The 15,130-nt window shown below is 54.6% G+C and overlaps 3 protein-coding genes and 1 non-coding gene across 4 annotated transcripts; 1 reads left to right on the top strand and 3 right to left on the bottom strand.

Annotated features, from left to right (window-relative positions):
• Window positions 1-301: 301 nt before the first annotated feature.
• On the bottom strand, window positions 302-430 carry LOC138062072 (U11 spliceosomal RNA). Its single transcript, XR_011136071.1, has one exon. It is a non-coding gene; the product is annotated as a U11 spliceosomal RNA (small nuclear RNA).
• Window positions 431-773: 343 nt separating this feature from the next.
• Window positions 774-9,612, top strand: TAF12 (TATA-box binding protein associated factor 12). The gene is made up of 6 exons (XM_068917089.1): window positions 774-907; window positions 5,317-5,568; window positions 6,579-6,656; window positions 6,954-7,068; window positions 7,513-7,601; window positions 9,142-9,612. The coding sequence occupies exons 2-6, from the start codon at window positions 5,401-5,403 to the stop codon at window positions 9,175-9,177; spliced, it is 486 nt and encodes a 161-aa protein (XP_068773190.1). The 5' UTR covers window positions 774-907; window positions 5,317-5,400; the 3' UTR covers window positions 9,178-9,612.
• A 1,163-nt stretch (window positions 9,613-10,775) lies between these two features.
• Window positions 10,776-12,456, bottom strand: LOC104139580 (ras-related protein Rab-39B). Its single transcript, XM_068917379.1, has 2 exons — window positions 12,176-12,456; window positions 10,776-11,393 (listed from the first exon to the last, which is right to left on the bottom strand). Exons 1-2 carry the CDS (start codon window positions 12,388-12,390, stop codon window positions 10,961-10,963), a joined length of 648 nt encoding a protein of 215 aa, XP_068773480.1. The 5' UTR covers window positions 12,391-12,456; the 3' UTR covers window positions 10,776-10,960.
• A 184-nt stretch (window positions 12,457-12,640) lies between these two features.
• On the bottom strand, window positions 12,641-14,776 carry LOC138062019 (ras-related protein Rab-42-like). The gene is made up of 2 exons (XM_068917330.1): window positions 14,249-14,776; window positions 12,641-13,422 (listed from the first exon to the last, which is right to left on the bottom strand). Exons 1-2 carry the CDS (start codon window positions 14,482-14,484, stop codon window positions 12,999-13,001), a joined length of 660 nt encoding a protein of 219 aa, XP_068773431.1. The 5' UTR covers window positions 14,485-14,776; the 3' UTR covers window positions 12,641-12,998.
• Between the last annotated feature and the right edge of the window lie 354 nt (window positions 14,777-15,130).

Raw genomic sequence — 15,130 nt, 5'->3', positions numbered from 1 at the left:
TGGGTACCTATAGATCTATATCTGTAGCTACTCATATAGCCATAGAGATAGAGGCTGATGCTGATAGACATGTATCTAGAGCTATAGAGCCTCATACGTCTATGGAGATATAGGACAAGGCGTATTAATGCGTATCGACATCTACAGGTGCCCATGTACCTCTACGGAGCTATACACCTCTGGGGATGGGTAGAGCAAGGAGCACACATGCTGCTGTGCCGCTACGGCTGCGGCTGCACCCCGCGCCCCTCCACCCCCCCCTCACGACCCTCCTCTGTCTACCACTGTCGTTACCGGATACCGGGGCGCCAGAACAAGCGGTTACCAGCTGCCCCCGTCGCAAAAATTGTGCTTCCGAAATCTCTTGATGTCGATTCCGCGGGGGCGGCCGCGGGGCCCCCCCGTGCCACGCACGGCAGAAGCCCTTTTTAAGGCGCCGCCTTGCCACCGCCGCTGGCCCGAGGCAGCAGGGTGCTCCCTAGCTCACGGCGAGGAGCCCTCCCCCCTCCCCCTCAACCCACGGTGCCCCTTCGTGCTTCACGCTTCAGTCTACCCTTTGCCTTCCCCTCTTCCCCGCCACTTCTGCGGGTTCCCCCCAAACACCGCCATTTCCCTGCCGCGGCGGCACCGCTGCCATATGCAAATCGCGCGCGGCATCCTGGGAGGCCTACCCGGCCCACCCCGCCCCCGCTGCTCCGCCCCCTGCAGGCTACTGTGCGCATGCGCACAGGTTCGCGGGCTTGGCGGGGGCAGCGAATCCTTTCAGCGCACGCGCGGCCGCTGGTTGGCGGCGCCGGGAAGTGCTTCCGGGCGGCGGCGGGGTGGTGACCCCGGAAGGGCTCCGGCCGTGCGGTGGAGGGAGCGGAGCCGGCGGCGGCGCCTCGGTCCGCCCGCGGGTCATGGGGAGGTAGGGGCGGCGGGCCGGGCCGGGCCGGGGGGCTGCGGGCGCGCCCCTTCCCTGCGGCCCGGGGCGGGAGCGGCCTGGGGACTGGCGGGGCCCTGCGGCTCCTTCACCCCGCCGGGGCGGCCCAGACCCTTCTCCCCTCGGCCTCGGCCTCTCCGCGGGGCCCGGAGCCGCCGGTACCGGCCGCACCGCCCGTTCCCCCTGGGTGGGAGGGGGAAGTGCTTCACCTCGTAGGCGTTATTTAACCTTTTGGTGGAAAACGTTGGGTCCTGAGGTGTACAACGTAAGCGGGAGCGCTGCTCTGTGTCCTGTCAGAGCTGCCCGGTCAGCCTGGGGCGTAGCCGGCGCGGAGCGGCCCCGTAGGGTGGCCTGTCCTCCCCTGGGGTGCCTAGCCACGGCTGTTGGATAAGTGTCAGAAAAGGAGTGAGTTGGGGGCGAGTATTCCGAAAAGAACAGTTTGACATCGAGAAGCTGAAGTACTCCAATCTGAGCAGGCCCCATGAAGGTGCAAGATGGTCTTTCCAGCCTTCACAACTAGGGCATGGTCCGGGTGTGATTTGTGCCGTACAAGCTCCTAAGCTGTTTGTCCAGTTGTGTTAGAAAACAGTCTTAATTCCCCTGTAATGAGATGTGACTATTCTTATTTCCAGGTGGAACAAAAAGCTCAACAAAGTTATGGCAACGTGTATTAGTTCTTAGTCCTGTGCTTTTGTGTGTGTTTCTAAGCCCAGAGTTAGGGCAGTGGATGTAGTTAGTAAAAATGGAAAATGTGTTATATGGCTGCCTTAGTGTTAGCTTTTTATGTCAAAGTTGGAGGGACTGGTCAAATCGGCTTCTGTGTTCAGGACATGGAGCCTACTATTGATTGCGAATTGCTATAGGTGACCTTGGATCTTATCGACTGCTTTGTCCGTGGCTGCTCTCAGAGGCCTCCTGAAGTGTTTTGCACATTGAGGTTTTGTTCAATCCCCTAATTGCGTTCCATGCGGGTAGTCTTTGGACTGGTGACCTGTTTAACCTGGTGGTTGTGAGGAACGAGCTGCTGAAAGAAAATCTGTTTTAGTTGTATACTCGAAGTTCTCATTTCACTAGATTTCAGGCATTCTTTTTTCAGAAGTAGATGTAAAGCTGGAACCTGTGCACCAAGGAGAAAGGAGGTTTCAGTTACTCTTCAGCATCTAATGAGCACATCTTGGAGGAAAAAAAGGACTTTTCTGTCTATTTGCTTTGTATCTTTAGCTGATATAGTTGACGGATAAACACGTGTAAGGCATACTTCCTCTAGCAGCGTAAGGGAGGGCTTTATCTGTCTTCGGCTGAGGTGAAGGGCAGCAAGAAATTTCCCATTTTTTTCCATCAGTACTGAAGAGACACTCAGACTAAACAATCCTTTGCAAACCTGTGCATTGTTATTGGTGAAATTTGTCTGTTAGCTATTTCTTAATGGCAATGCGAACCCTAAGCACCCCAATGAATGGGCTGGCAGGTTTGTTTGGCTTTAATATAGGCTTGAACTACAGCTATAACGCTGTGCTGTAGTACCAATGCTTAACAAATTACAGGGGACCAGTTGAGAGTCAGCGATGTTAATTGAGGCCACGAGACCTATCGCTGGCATGGAAGAAAGCTGCTGTTGCAAAGGTCTGGGTTAACCCAGACACTGGTGCTCACAACTGCTACCAAGAAGCCCTCTGTCTTCTGACATAAAAATGATGTTTTGCAAAACTTGTGCTCCCACGTCAGGATCCCGAGAGGTGCCTTGTCTTCGGTAGCAGCATATGTTGGGTTTCCACCTATACTTAAGATAGCATTAGTACCCTCAAATATGCCCTCGTGTACTGTAGTAAGGACGCGGCATGCTCTTGTATGGCATCTGATCAAACTGTATCCTGTTGAGACCTTATGATATAATGGGTTATATGCAAAATATTTGGTATTCCTGTAGGAATGAGAGTTATAAGGAAGAGGAGGAGGAGAGAGTAGGTTAACGCTGACTGCTGACTTGCTGGAAGCTTTTGGAAAATGGCCTCTCCGTTCGCTGGGCCCACAGCAGTTGCTGATGTAATTAAAGATCTAGACACTCAGATAGCTGTAAGTACATTGCGTGAGCTTGCCATGAGTTGGCATGCAGGACTTGCTGTGGGATTCTGCGCATCCTATTAGTTTTGCGCTTGGTGATCTTAATAGCACACGAAGGATGCAATAAGATCTTCAAATAAATGAACAAAACTACTTTATACTAATGAAGTGCCTCCTGCCCAAGGATTCCAGCGCGTTGCCCAAACATTGCCTTCTCCTCTGCGTGGTGGGTAACAATTCCTGCTTTCTGGATTTGTAAACTGAGGCACGGGAGTGAACAGCCTGAGATCAGCCAGTGCTAAAACCAAGATTAGCACACTGAAGTCCCTCTGATCTTGTGCTAAGCTCTTAAGCACCGTGCCTTCATGCAGAAATGCCAGCTAAGGGGTATTGGGGTGCGAACGTAAGGATTTTCCAGCATTGATTCAGTTAAAACTGATGAGCTAGAAATGTGCTGATAGCTCCACAGAGGAGTGTCTTGCATATAAAACCTTTCAGAAGAGCTCCGTGCCTGTAGGATGCAACAGTGCATGAGTTTGTGTTGGAATGAAGCACTAAAACAGCCACCTGCTAAGCATTTTTGTGACCCTTGGTTTGGTTTTTTTTGGTGTGAATTAACTCAAACTAACAGTTTTGCTCTGATGAGGGGAATGCATCTATTTGTAGATAAGGCAGAAAAATACTCTGTTCGTCAGTTTGTATGTGGATGTGCTTTTCCTTATTGGCCTATGATCAGTATCAGTGTGAGGAAGAGAAGGCTCTGTTAGCAAATGGGGATATTTAAGGGAAATTTTTATCACTTAAGACTTGACTATGATTAGCGTTTCATATTTCAGTAAATGCTGAATAACCTGTGATAATAACTAGGTTAAGAGGAATTATTTTGTACTTTAAAAAGACAGAAGTGCTTAAATTTGTGGGCAGGGTGCTTTGTAAGGAGACAGCTAGTAGAGAAAACAGCAGTTAAAACTGTTAAAATGAACTTTTTCTTCCCCTTTTTTCCATTTTTTAAAGTGATTTCACACTGCAGTGGGTAGGCTTTCCAGAGGACGTGTGTGTTCTCAGTGGCTACTTGTCACCAGTATCTGTGCCCCGCAAAAACTGCTGCAGCCTCTGTGTGAAAGGCTTTTATACCAAACTGTTGATTAAATGTTCATTTTGTGTGATAGACCTGTCACTGTGGTCTGCATTGCCGGTGGTGATGGAAGGCCGAGGTTTTGGACAGAGCTTCCTTTCACAGAGCTGTGCCGCAGAGCAGCAGCAAGGACCAAGCAGAGCTTTACCGAGTCTGGATTTTAGAGCCTTACAGCTATCAAACGGCTGCCAGTCGTTCTGTGATTAGCTCAGTGGCTAATAACATGAATAATGTCTAATGCCTATGGTGAACCTGGAAGATCTGAGTAAGCTGAGTTAAGCTGCTGAAACCCAGTTGTGGTTCGCTATTGACAGCTCAGTAAATCTGATTTCGTTTACTGCGGCTTTCAACGGCCCAGCGTGGGAAGAACAAATCGAAGGTGTGGGCATGTTACGTGTGTTTTCTCTGTTGTCACATTACCTGTGAGTACCCAAACTCGCGCTCTTGGATCTGAAACTGAATCCTACGTTGTCAAGCCAGCATCAGTGTTTCTTCTTTACAAGTGGTACTGGTGGAAACATTGGTTTGGGGAGAGGGATCACCACAAGTCTGGCTTGAAATGCGGCATTGCCAAAAACGAAACCTCCACCTCCCAGCGCTCTCAGGAGGATACCTAAGGGAATTTGAACTTTGTCTTCTGACCTGCATCTCAGGCATGTGGAGTATGAAGATGAAGACTCGGTTGTTGCCCGGTGCTGAGTGCAGTGGGACAGGGCCTATGCCTGCTGTGCCTACCTGTTGCTACAAGAGAACAAGCCAGGCCCTGTCCTTTAGTTCCTAGCTCTGCACACGGTCTCCTCATCGAAGCTGTTATTAGTATAAGTGAAGTGTGTCCAAAAAGGCACTGATCTGAAGGTGGGGGGGAATGCATGGGTAGGATTCAGTCCAGAGGAAGAGGAATGAGTGTACAGGTCAGCGCAACTGCACGGCTGCTACCTGTTGTCAGTCAGTGCACTGCATGCAGCTATTGTGCTTCTCATGGCAAACTGCATTTTCCATATACCAGGGAATGTTTCTCTTCTTCTAAACGTTCCTCCTCCCTTCCTGCTGTGTCTGGAGAGACTCGATCTAGTATAAACCTCTGGGCCCTGTCAGGACACCGTAGCTTTACTATGGGCAAAGTGCTAAGCACCCCTTGGAGTTCCCTTCTCCCTTCTCTTTCAAGAGTGCTAACTGTGGCTTTTGCTTCTTTTTCCAGTTGATTGGTTTGGGTCCCCACAACCCCAAGAAGAAGCAGGACCTAGATAAGCTTTATGATCTAAAAGCTAAAGCCCAACAGATTATGAACCAGTTTGGCCCATCTACCTTGATCAACCTCTCCAACTTCTCCTCGATAAAGCCGGAACCGGCCAGCACTCCCCCACAGAGCTCCATGGCGAACAGCACCACTGTGGCAAAGATGCCTGGGACGCCCAGCGGAGGAGGACGGCTCAGTCCTGAAAGCAACCAGGTAATTTCATCCCTGACTTTGGGACAACAGGGAAGATGGTCAGACCTGCCTGTAGCTTGATTCTTCTCCTTTCTTAAATTACTGGCAAATGCTTGATATCAATTAAAGTATCAGTTACTGTCCTGAGTGAGCCATCATTTTCATGTAGTCTTTCCCTCTGAGGCACTTTCAGGTTGGAAGATGTACGGACGTTGTAGGTGCAGGAGTTTTGTCAATCTCAGGAAGATGTATAGCGGGGGAGTGACTGGGAAATTCCTTTCAAATGTGGTTTAGATGAGAGAAGTAAAAGTTGAGTGCGTTCATAGCCTCAGTCACGCTCAGGTGGTGCGAGATGCAGCATCACTTCTAAAAAGCTGCTGACTTGCATGCTTGCCTGTCGTGTTGTTGAGTCTTTAACGTACGTGAATGTGTTTCTGCCAAGCAAGCACTCCAAAATTGCTTCTTTATCTTATGGGCTGCTAGTGTTCAGGAGTAGTAAAATCTCTGCCTTCCCACTACGTCTGCACTGACAGGGTGCTGCCTGCTGCCCTAGAATAACTCAGCACTCACATATGCATCTGTTTTCCTTTCCAAGCGCTCTGAACGATAAACACTAGAGTAATGGAAATGATTCCTTTGTGCCCTGAACACAAACGTGATCACTGAAATGCTGCTTATATTTGCTGTGTACCTTTTAAGACTTCCAATTATGCCATTGTCTTCTCTTACCAGCAGCCTTGTTTTAAGCATTGCTATCTTAGTGCAAGTGGTTGTCCTTTCAAGACACAGCATTGCTTTTATTTTTAACGCTGGGATCTGCTCTCTGGTCAAAGCTGCTAGGGGTACTTGAAAATGGCTCCTTAATACCTGATATTTCTTATCTCTGCCATTCCTGAACTGATATGGTGTGTCAACACGTGTGCCTTGGGCCTCGGGATAGTGAGGGAGGAGGTCTCTTGCAGCTATGCTGTGTAGGTGGCTGGTTTGCTAAAGCAGGGCAGTAAATTATTCCTTCCCTTCCCTACACTCAGGTTTTAACCAAGAAGAAACTGCAGGACCTGGTGCGTGAGGTGGATCCAAACGAGCAGCTGGATGAAGATGTGGAAGAAGTAGGTACATGCACACCTGGAAAGGGCTACAGAAGGAGCCGATCCATGGCTTTTCAGAGTAGTGTCCCCTTGTCCAAAGCAGAAGGGTTGGTTCATATTCCACTGCATGTTTGCTGCAGCCTTCAGACATCCATGTGTGGTTTCCCTTCTCAGCGTTGAGAAGGGTTTTAAAACAGCGACGGCAGCAAACGTCTTTGAAGTATTAGCTTCTGAGCGTTGATTTTCATACACTTCATATAGTTTCGACTGTATGGCTCATTACTGATGAGGCTGGTTGTTGTCCTTGGTCCGTGATAGATGCTGTTGCAGATCGCCGATGATTTCATAGAGAGCGTGGTGACGGCCGCCTGCCAGCTTGCACGGCATCGCAAATCAAACACCCTGGAAGTGAAAGATGTCCAGTTGCATCTTGGTAAGTGACTTTTTCACTCAACTGAGAGCTGGGAAAACACCATGCAAGCAGGGCAAACCCTGACCATGGAGCTAGGATAGAAACCCACGAACAGCTGTTGATTCATTGCGACTTAATAGTGTCCTAATAATCAGGGAATGAATAGGGTGTCCTTCCCCTGACCATATCCTCTCCCAGCTATGTGTTTTAGCTGTCCTTCAGCCTCTGTTGGAAGATAGCTAGTAGAGGGACTGCATCTTTAGTGAGCTTTAGTGCCCTGCAACTGTAGCTGCTCTGCTTCTTAAAAGCCTTTTATAGCTGATGTCCAGATCACCAGCCCGTGTCCATTTCTAGCGCTGTGCCCAGAAGGGCGTACTGCTGGTATGTTAGTTCTGGTGGGGCCGCTCTTGCGGTGTGCAGTTGGGGTAGTTTTCATCGTGTGCTGAGCTGCGCCCTCTCTTCCAGAACGTCAGTGGAACATGTGGATCCCGGGCTTTGGTTCTGAAGAAATCAGGCCCTACAAAAAAGCCTGCACTACAGAAGCTCACAAACAGGTAAGGAGCCCTTAGTAATGTACTAAGAGCCACGTGGTAGAAGGCTAATATGGGTAGGGTCTTCCTGGAGTCCTGGCGCTACATGAATTTGTATCCTCTCTTCCAAGTGGTTTGGAATTGAAATCACTTCCAGGGTCCCCTCACCTGTTTATGCAGAGAGGGTTGAGTTTGCTCTGGCTGCTTTGCTGGCTGGCTGTGCCCCTAGCGAACCGGGAGTGCTCGCACCGAGGGCAGCCAAGGTCTGAAGCAACCGAGTTGCAGACAGTATGTTGTCAGCTGTCCTCTTGCAGATCTTGTGCTCCATCTTTGTGCAGAAAGGAGTGAAAACACTGCTCAGCTCCTCTGGTTCTGTAGAAAATCCATATCCAAGCATGCTGGGTTGAATGCTTGTGTATCCCTTCATCTCTGTAGCCTCACAGGTGCTGCAGTTCAAGTCCAGGAGAGCCCTTTGACTTGCAGGATCTACTGAAGCTGTAGATTGTAGGTCTGCAAAAGCCATGCGTGAGAGCAGCGCTATGAGAGCGAGTCTTAGCCTGCCGTTGCAGGACTGTTGCTTTCTCTGCAGGCAGTTAAGAAGTCACAGAAAGGCCAGGGGATTTCTTCCCAGAACTTTGAAGAAAGGCAATAGGAAGCAGAAACACAACTGAGATGCCCTGTTGTGACTGGTCAAGTGAAGTCTTGTGGCCAGTTCTGTCTGGGATGCGGTACATGCGCGAGTAACTGGAAACCCCCACAACGCGTTTGCAGACCCAGGCTGCCTGGTACAAAATCACGGGACTCTGGATGTGGCGTTAAACCGTGATCAAGAGCGCTCTCTGACTCTCTCTTTGGCTCAAATTCCTGGGGCTATCTGATATCTGCAGCCCAACGTTGCATGTGGTGAATGGTGTAAGGCACCTGCTGTGTTCATGTGCAAGGGTCGCAAGTCTTGGCTGTTTGCCACCATAAGAAGTGAAACAGCTGCAAAAAGCTTAAAGGCCTGGGAAGGTGCAGCAGAGAGCACACAGTTGTCCTGGAATTTCAGCTGTAGATTGAAGCTGAGCAGCTCTTTTCTTTCCCTTAGTTTTGCTTTAAATGAGTTAGTCTACTGGTTTTTAAATGCAAGGTCAGAGCCAGGGAAGTCAATGCCCTGCCCTGGAGTCGTTCAGCTTCATGGCTGATGTTGCATCTGCCCGCCTGAAGCTACTGCAATAACTGCTGGTCATGGAGAGAGGAGGCCTTGAAGTGGATTTGGGTTCAATGCACTGTTTAATCCTAGTGCCTCTTAACAGCAGTTACAGTTTTTCTCAGTCATGTTGCCTGCTGAAGGTGTCAAGGAAAGGAGTATAGATGCTTTCTTTTTCTCTGGCTCTGGCTGTGACCGTGTTAAGATTTAAATGAACTTGAAAGACCTATGTTGAAACAAGTCAGGCAGTGTCCTGAGAGAACCTGAGGTACTGTCTCCTCAGCATTGTTCCAACATGGATAGCTTACAAGCTTGTTTTGTAGTAACCTTGTCCGAGACTCTTGGCTTCCCGTGTTTTTCTCTTTCTTGTTACAGAGAATGGCATTGATCCGCAAAACTACCAAGAAATAGCCCCTGGGAAGAGCTGCGAGATGACACCAGTGCATTTTGGGATATCTGCCTCTCCACTGAAGCCTCCACGATGCCATCCATGGGATATTTTTTTTAATGCTTACAGAGAAGCATATATTTTTTATTAACGGTGCAGCAATATCTGACTTTATGAGGAGATCTGCCAAAAACGTTCTACGCCTCCTTCCTCATCCCCCCAAGAGCGCAACGTATCTCAAAACAAAGACTTTTATTTGTGACTTGAAAGTGGTTTATCGTATAAGTGATTATCCAAGGGACAGAGCATTTGATCTTGTGTGGGACAGTATTAGAAGCATCTGTAGAGGTTTCTGTTTCCTCCTTCCCGCCCCTACCTGTTCCAGTCCTTTGTAATGTCAGTGTTTATATAAATACTTCCGTTTGTTTTACATGAATAAAGAAATTATTAATCTAAAACCATGGCACAGTCTTGTGCTGTTCAAAAGGCATGCAGAGAAATTGCAAGTGAAATGACCAGCAGTCGGGATAGCCTGGTTTTTGCATGTGGTGCTCTTGTAAGAGATCTCCTGTCCTAGGGTTGAAAACAAGCGGAAGGATTTGGCTGGTTCCCTACTGTGCTAATAGGGCTTGGTGAGCAGCTTCTTCTTGACGTTGGAGGTTCTTTACATCTAGCTCAGGGTGAGGTGTTTGCCCACCAGTGGCCCGTTCAGACCACGAGGAATGGGACGTGGTGACTGAGGAAAAGAAATCAAGGCCGATCCTGGTTCTCTGCTTGTCTGGGGTGTAAAGAAAGGCGGTGTCCCACTGCCTGTTCCTGCTTGTTCTACTCAAACCGGTGAACTTCAGAGAAGCTGCTGCTGCAGGAGCTGTTTGACGCAGGGAAGAGGGAGCAGACAGCTCTGCAAACTCTCCACGTGGAAAGAAGAGGCTGATGTGCACCTGTAAGCATGAGTGCCTTGTCCTCCCTGCCAGGTTTGCTGCTGGGGCGGGCTCTCATAGCCCCAAAGGCTGCCAGTATCCAGGGGAGAAACTGTTGAAGCAATTTAGAAACCAGTAAGGGCTCTATTCTCCTTTCATGTAACAGCCAGCTAAGGAGCGAGGAGCCTGTGATAAACAAATGCAGCCCCTTGGGTAAGGCCAGGCTTGGAGAGGAGGGTAGCTGTTCTCGCATCGCTGCAGTGCTCAGCTGGTGCTGGAGGGACACAGTTGTTGGCTTGTTGACCACGCAGCCAGGCTGCTCCATCTCCTCAGTATACCCGGGAGTTGCAGTTATTCAAAATGTACAACCATGCCCTGCTGAGCACAGGAAAGCCAGGCTGTGAGCCAATTCCCTGCTGGCATGCTCAGGGTCAGGCAGTCAGAGGGGTTTCAGATCAGTGCTAGGATGGGGAGGTCAGACTGCACTGAGGGCCCCTGGCTCGTGGTCAGGGGATGGAGGCAACCTTGTAGAAAGGGAGAAAGTGAAAATAGGACAGTGGGAGTGAAATCTGCCTCTGCAGACCTGACCCCATCGTGTTAGCACTCCCGGTGCGGGGTTCCCATCAGCCGGCTCAGTGCTAACCCCTTCCCCTTCCCCAGGAAAACACAGGCAGCCGAGAAGCTGAATACAGGGTGTTTAATGTGCTGTTGTAGTCACTCGCTGCTCTTTTGCGTGCCACAAATGTTGTACATTTTGATTTCTGCTTTGTGTCTCATACGTTGCTGTGGAGCTGTGTGTCCGAGCTCCCCACCGGCTCTGCAGCAGGGCTCTGGGGGCAGCAGATAGGCCGGGCAGGCTGTGTACATCCTCATAACCACCCCGTCTCTAGCATGAGCATCTCTTTTGCTTCTCTTCCTTCCCTGGAACCTGAGACTTCAGCCCCGGCAGGAGCAGGAGGCTGCTCTTCACCCCGTCCCAGGCCTCGGTGGGACGCAGCAGCCCCGTCTGCAGCGCTTGGTAGATGGCCAGCGTCAGCATCTGGAAAGCCTGGGTCACGTTGCTTGCGTCCTTGGCTGAGGTCTCGATGTACTGCACCCCCAGCGCCGACGCCAGCGTCTCTGCCTCCCTCCGGCCCACCCGCCGCTCCGCCACCAGGTCGCTCTTGTGCCCCACCAGCAAGAAGACGATGCGGCAAGGCTGGACAGTGTCCGTCACCTCCTGGTGCCACTGCCGGATGCTCTCGAAGGACGCTCGGTTGGTGAGGTCGAACAGCAGCATCCCCCCTGCCGCGTTGCGGTAGTAGGAGCGAGTCACGGACCTTGGGCACGAAGAAGCGGGGCGGGGGGGGAAAAAAACCCGGGGTGAGCAGCCCCGGGGCTCCCCCGCACTGCGTTGGGAAGCGTCTCCCCTCCCTGCAGGGCCTCCCGGCAGGGCTGGGTGCGTGCCGGGTGCTGGGGCGCCAGGTCTCACGTGGCCCCTCCGCCCCAGCTCCCTGCGTTAGGTCTCACCCTCGTAAACGCAGCGCGTTGCTTTTCGGTGCATCAAGATCTGCCCGGCCCCAGAGGGAGCATCCCTGCCGCTGGGGTGGAGGTGGCTCCAGGTGGCTCTGTCCTCGCCACCTCCCCGCGGGCTCTCCTTGGCCTGGCAGAGCCCTGGCAGCCAGGCGCCCTGCGGCGGAGCGGAGCCGGCGAAGCAGCTTTGCCCAGCTCCCGCGGGAACGCCGCAGGCGCTCCCCCAGCCCCGCGCACCTCCGGGGGCTCAGCGTCCCTCAGCCCCTTTGGAGCTGGAGGTGGGGGTGAGCAGGAAAGCCCAGTGGCTCCCTTTTCCTGGTGGGTGCTCTTTGCTTTGCACCCCCCCCCCCGACCCACAAGCCTGCCCAGCTGCTGGGTGCTGAGCTCTCCCCACTGCACCGGCAAGTGTGGAGTGGGGGAGACATGGCTCTACCCAGGGTGCCCCCCAGGTCGGGATCACAGCATCCCACTGCCCATCCTTTGCCCCACGGCTGTCCCAAGCCTGGGGCAGCCCTGGCTGCTGGGATTTCTCCAGCTCGCAGCCCGGCTCCAGCACCCCGTCACCCGTCGGCTCCGGAGCCGGACCCACCTGAACCGCTCCTGCCCGGCCGTGTCCCAGAACTGCAGCTTGATGCGGAGCCCCGGCTCGAGCTCCACGTGCCGCACGTAGAAGTCCACCCCGACCGTCTGGTTGACGGCATCGAGGAAGACGCCCTCGGTGTAGCGCCGCAGCAGCGAGGACTTGCCCACCGTGGAGTCCCCCAGCACGATCACCCGGAACTGGTAATGCCAGCGCGCCTCCATGGGCGGCCGAGCCCCACGGCGGCGGCGCGCTGGGACCCGGCGCGGGCGCGTGTCCCGACAGGCAGAGCCGGGCCCGCCCCGAGCGGCTGGGCGCCGCGAGACGTGGGTGCTGGGGTGCGATGGGTGGGTGGTGGTTGGGGGGGGGGGGGGGGGGGGGGGCTCCTCTGCATCTCGCTGGCCCCGGGTCCAGCCCGCGCACGCGGCCGTCCGGCTGGCTGCTGCCGGCCCCTCGCTTGGCAGAGCCTTGAGTCAGGCCAGAAAAGCATCTGGTTTATTAAAAACGCCGCTGCAGTGGAGCAATTTTTTTTTCCATAGCGCCTTCCCCCCCCCAACCCCAAATTAAGGTCTGAAGCCGACCCACAGCAATGAGCTCGCACGCGTCTCTGATGGTGCTGCACTGCCTGAGGAGGTGGGAAGGGGTCTGGGGGCACCGGGACCCCTTGCTGGGGGGGGGGGGGGGCAGAGAGAGGCCGGGGAGCCACCAGGAATGAGGGAAAGCCCTCTCTGGTGCCTCAGCTCAGCACCCCAGGGCTCCCCGTGGGTATTGCCAGCCCCCATCAGTGTCACAGCTGCTGGCAGGTCTCAGCCCCATCCCCTCCGTGCCGCCGTTAGCATTGGCACCGCTCCCGGGGCTTTGGGCGCTCCGGCGGCTCGCCGCGGCTCTTGCTGGGGATGAGCCTGACGCCGTCGCAGCCCTCGTGCGGGGCGAGCGCCCCGCGCCGCAGCGCCTCGTGGATGCGGCCGGCGACGGTCTCGAAGGCCAGGGCCACGTTGAGGTTGCTCTTGGTGGAGGTCTCGACGAAGGCCATGCCCAGGGAGGCGGCCAGCCGCCCGGCCTCCTCGGCCGACACCGCCCGCTCCTCCGCCAGGTCGCACTTGTGGCCCACCAGGACGAAGGCCACCTTGCTGGTGGCCTGGCCGCCCGCCGCTTCGTGGTACCACTCGGTGACGTGCTCGAAGGACGCGCGGTTGGTGACGTCGAAGACCAGCAGCACACCCGCTGCGCTCCGGTAGAAGGACCTGGTGATGGACCTGGGCACGGGGGGAGGTCGGGGGGCAGCGCGCCGGCCCTGGGCCCCTGCCAGCCCCCACGGCTGGTGCGATGGGGCCGGGGGCGGGGGGAAGGTCTCATTTTCCAAATTTCAAGCATGGGGCAAGGGCTCTGGTGATGCCCAGGAAGGGGAACCAGCTGCCAAAGGGAGCTGGGCTGGACTTTTTGCCTTTCTTTTCTGTTTAGCACCCTCTAAGCAGCGCTTAGCAGCTCTCCCCATGGATTGAGGGCTGAAATCTCCGGTTCCTGGCTCCTGGGGAGCCCTGCAGGGTCTTATAGGGGCTCGGGGGGGGGGGGGTCCCCTCCATGCCCCCCCCTCCTGGTCCGGGGTGTAGCAGGGCCGGGGCAACACCCTGGGGCGGGTGCTATGGGTGCCGGCCATCCTGGGTGCCCTGGAAGGGCATCGGGGCAGAGCCCCAACCACAGCCCCCAGCTCCTCCTGCCCTTCACAGCCCATTTGAGCCTCTTTGGCACTTCCAGGCTTGCTGTCTCCAGCCTGATGCAATCAAGAAGGAAAATCCCCAGCCAATTTGTACCTGCAGGCTCTGCTCCGCCCCCCCCCCCCCCCCAAAAAAAAAAAAAAAAAAAAAACCCAACTGCGGCTTTGCTACAAGCTCAGCAAAAGGTTGCAACAGCCCCCTAAAAGCATTGTTGTCCCCGTGACCCCATTGCACTCTTGTCCATTTGCGAAGCGCAGCGGGGGACTTTGGTCCCGGTGTAACGCTGCAGCGGCTGCGAGGGAAACGCGAGGTGAAGCGGCGCCGGTGCCGTGCCGCGTCCCCCTGCCCGTGCCCACCCGCGGCTCACCTGAAGCGCTCCTGGCCCGCCGTGTCCCAGAGCTGCAGCTTGGCCTGGCCGGCCGGCGGCAACCGCACCGTGCGGCTGTAAAACTCCACGCCGACAGTGGGGCAGGGCGCGGGGGCCCCCGCCGCCCCCGGGCCCTCGGCGTAGCAGCGCAGCAGCGACGACTTGCCCACCGCCGCGTCCCCCAGCACCAGCACGCGGTACTGGTAGTGCCCGTCGGGCTCGGGCACTGTCCCCATGCCGGCGGCCGGGCCGGCAAAGCTGGATCCCAGCCCGGGCTTCGCCGGGGCCGGCCAGGTCTCCACCCTCGTTCCCACCCCGCGGCGTCTTCTCTGCAGACAGGGACCTGCCCCGGCCGGCTCTGGCCTCGCTGCCAGCCAGGCAGATAAACAAGAATAGCCCTGAGAGGGGTCTAAAATCACAAAGCGAAGGGAAGAGCAGCTGAGCAGCACCAACGCCGGGCCCTGGACAAAGGTGCTCTGCAAACAGCGCGGGTGGCCCACCGCACCGCTGCCCGCACAGCGACTTGGCCATCAGCCTGCCCTCCCTCTCCCGCTGAGCTTTATTCTCCCCCCAGAAAGTATTTTCTTGAGCTCAGTGAGATGTTTTTTTCTGCACAAGAGGGAGAAGTCAGGAAAAAGGAAGTGAAACAGCAAGGAGGGGTGGGCTGGGGCTCTGCTCAGCAGCAGGAGTCCCTGAAAACCCCCATCTGTCCCTAGGTCTGGCACTAGCCCTGGAGAGGTGCATTAGGGATGTCTCCAGCACCATTACCCCTCCTGGTGACAGCCAGACTGATTGGGGGTTGGGGGGGGGGGGCACATGGTGCAGAAGGTGCTCAGAAACCCTGTGCTTTGCCCTCATTCCTCTGATGCCCTCAGCTCCTCC

This window comes from Struthio camelus, chromosome 23 (assembly GCF_040807025.1).
Source record: "Struthio camelus isolate bStrCam1 chromosome 23, bStrCam1.hap1, whole genome shotgun sequence".
Classification (NCBI taxonomy): domain Eukaryota; kingdom Metazoa; phylum Chordata; class Aves; order Struthioniformes; family Struthionidae; genus Struthio; species Struthio camelus.
Note: the sequence above shows the minus strand (reverse complement) of the source record. Positions and strands in the feature narration are given on the sequence as shown.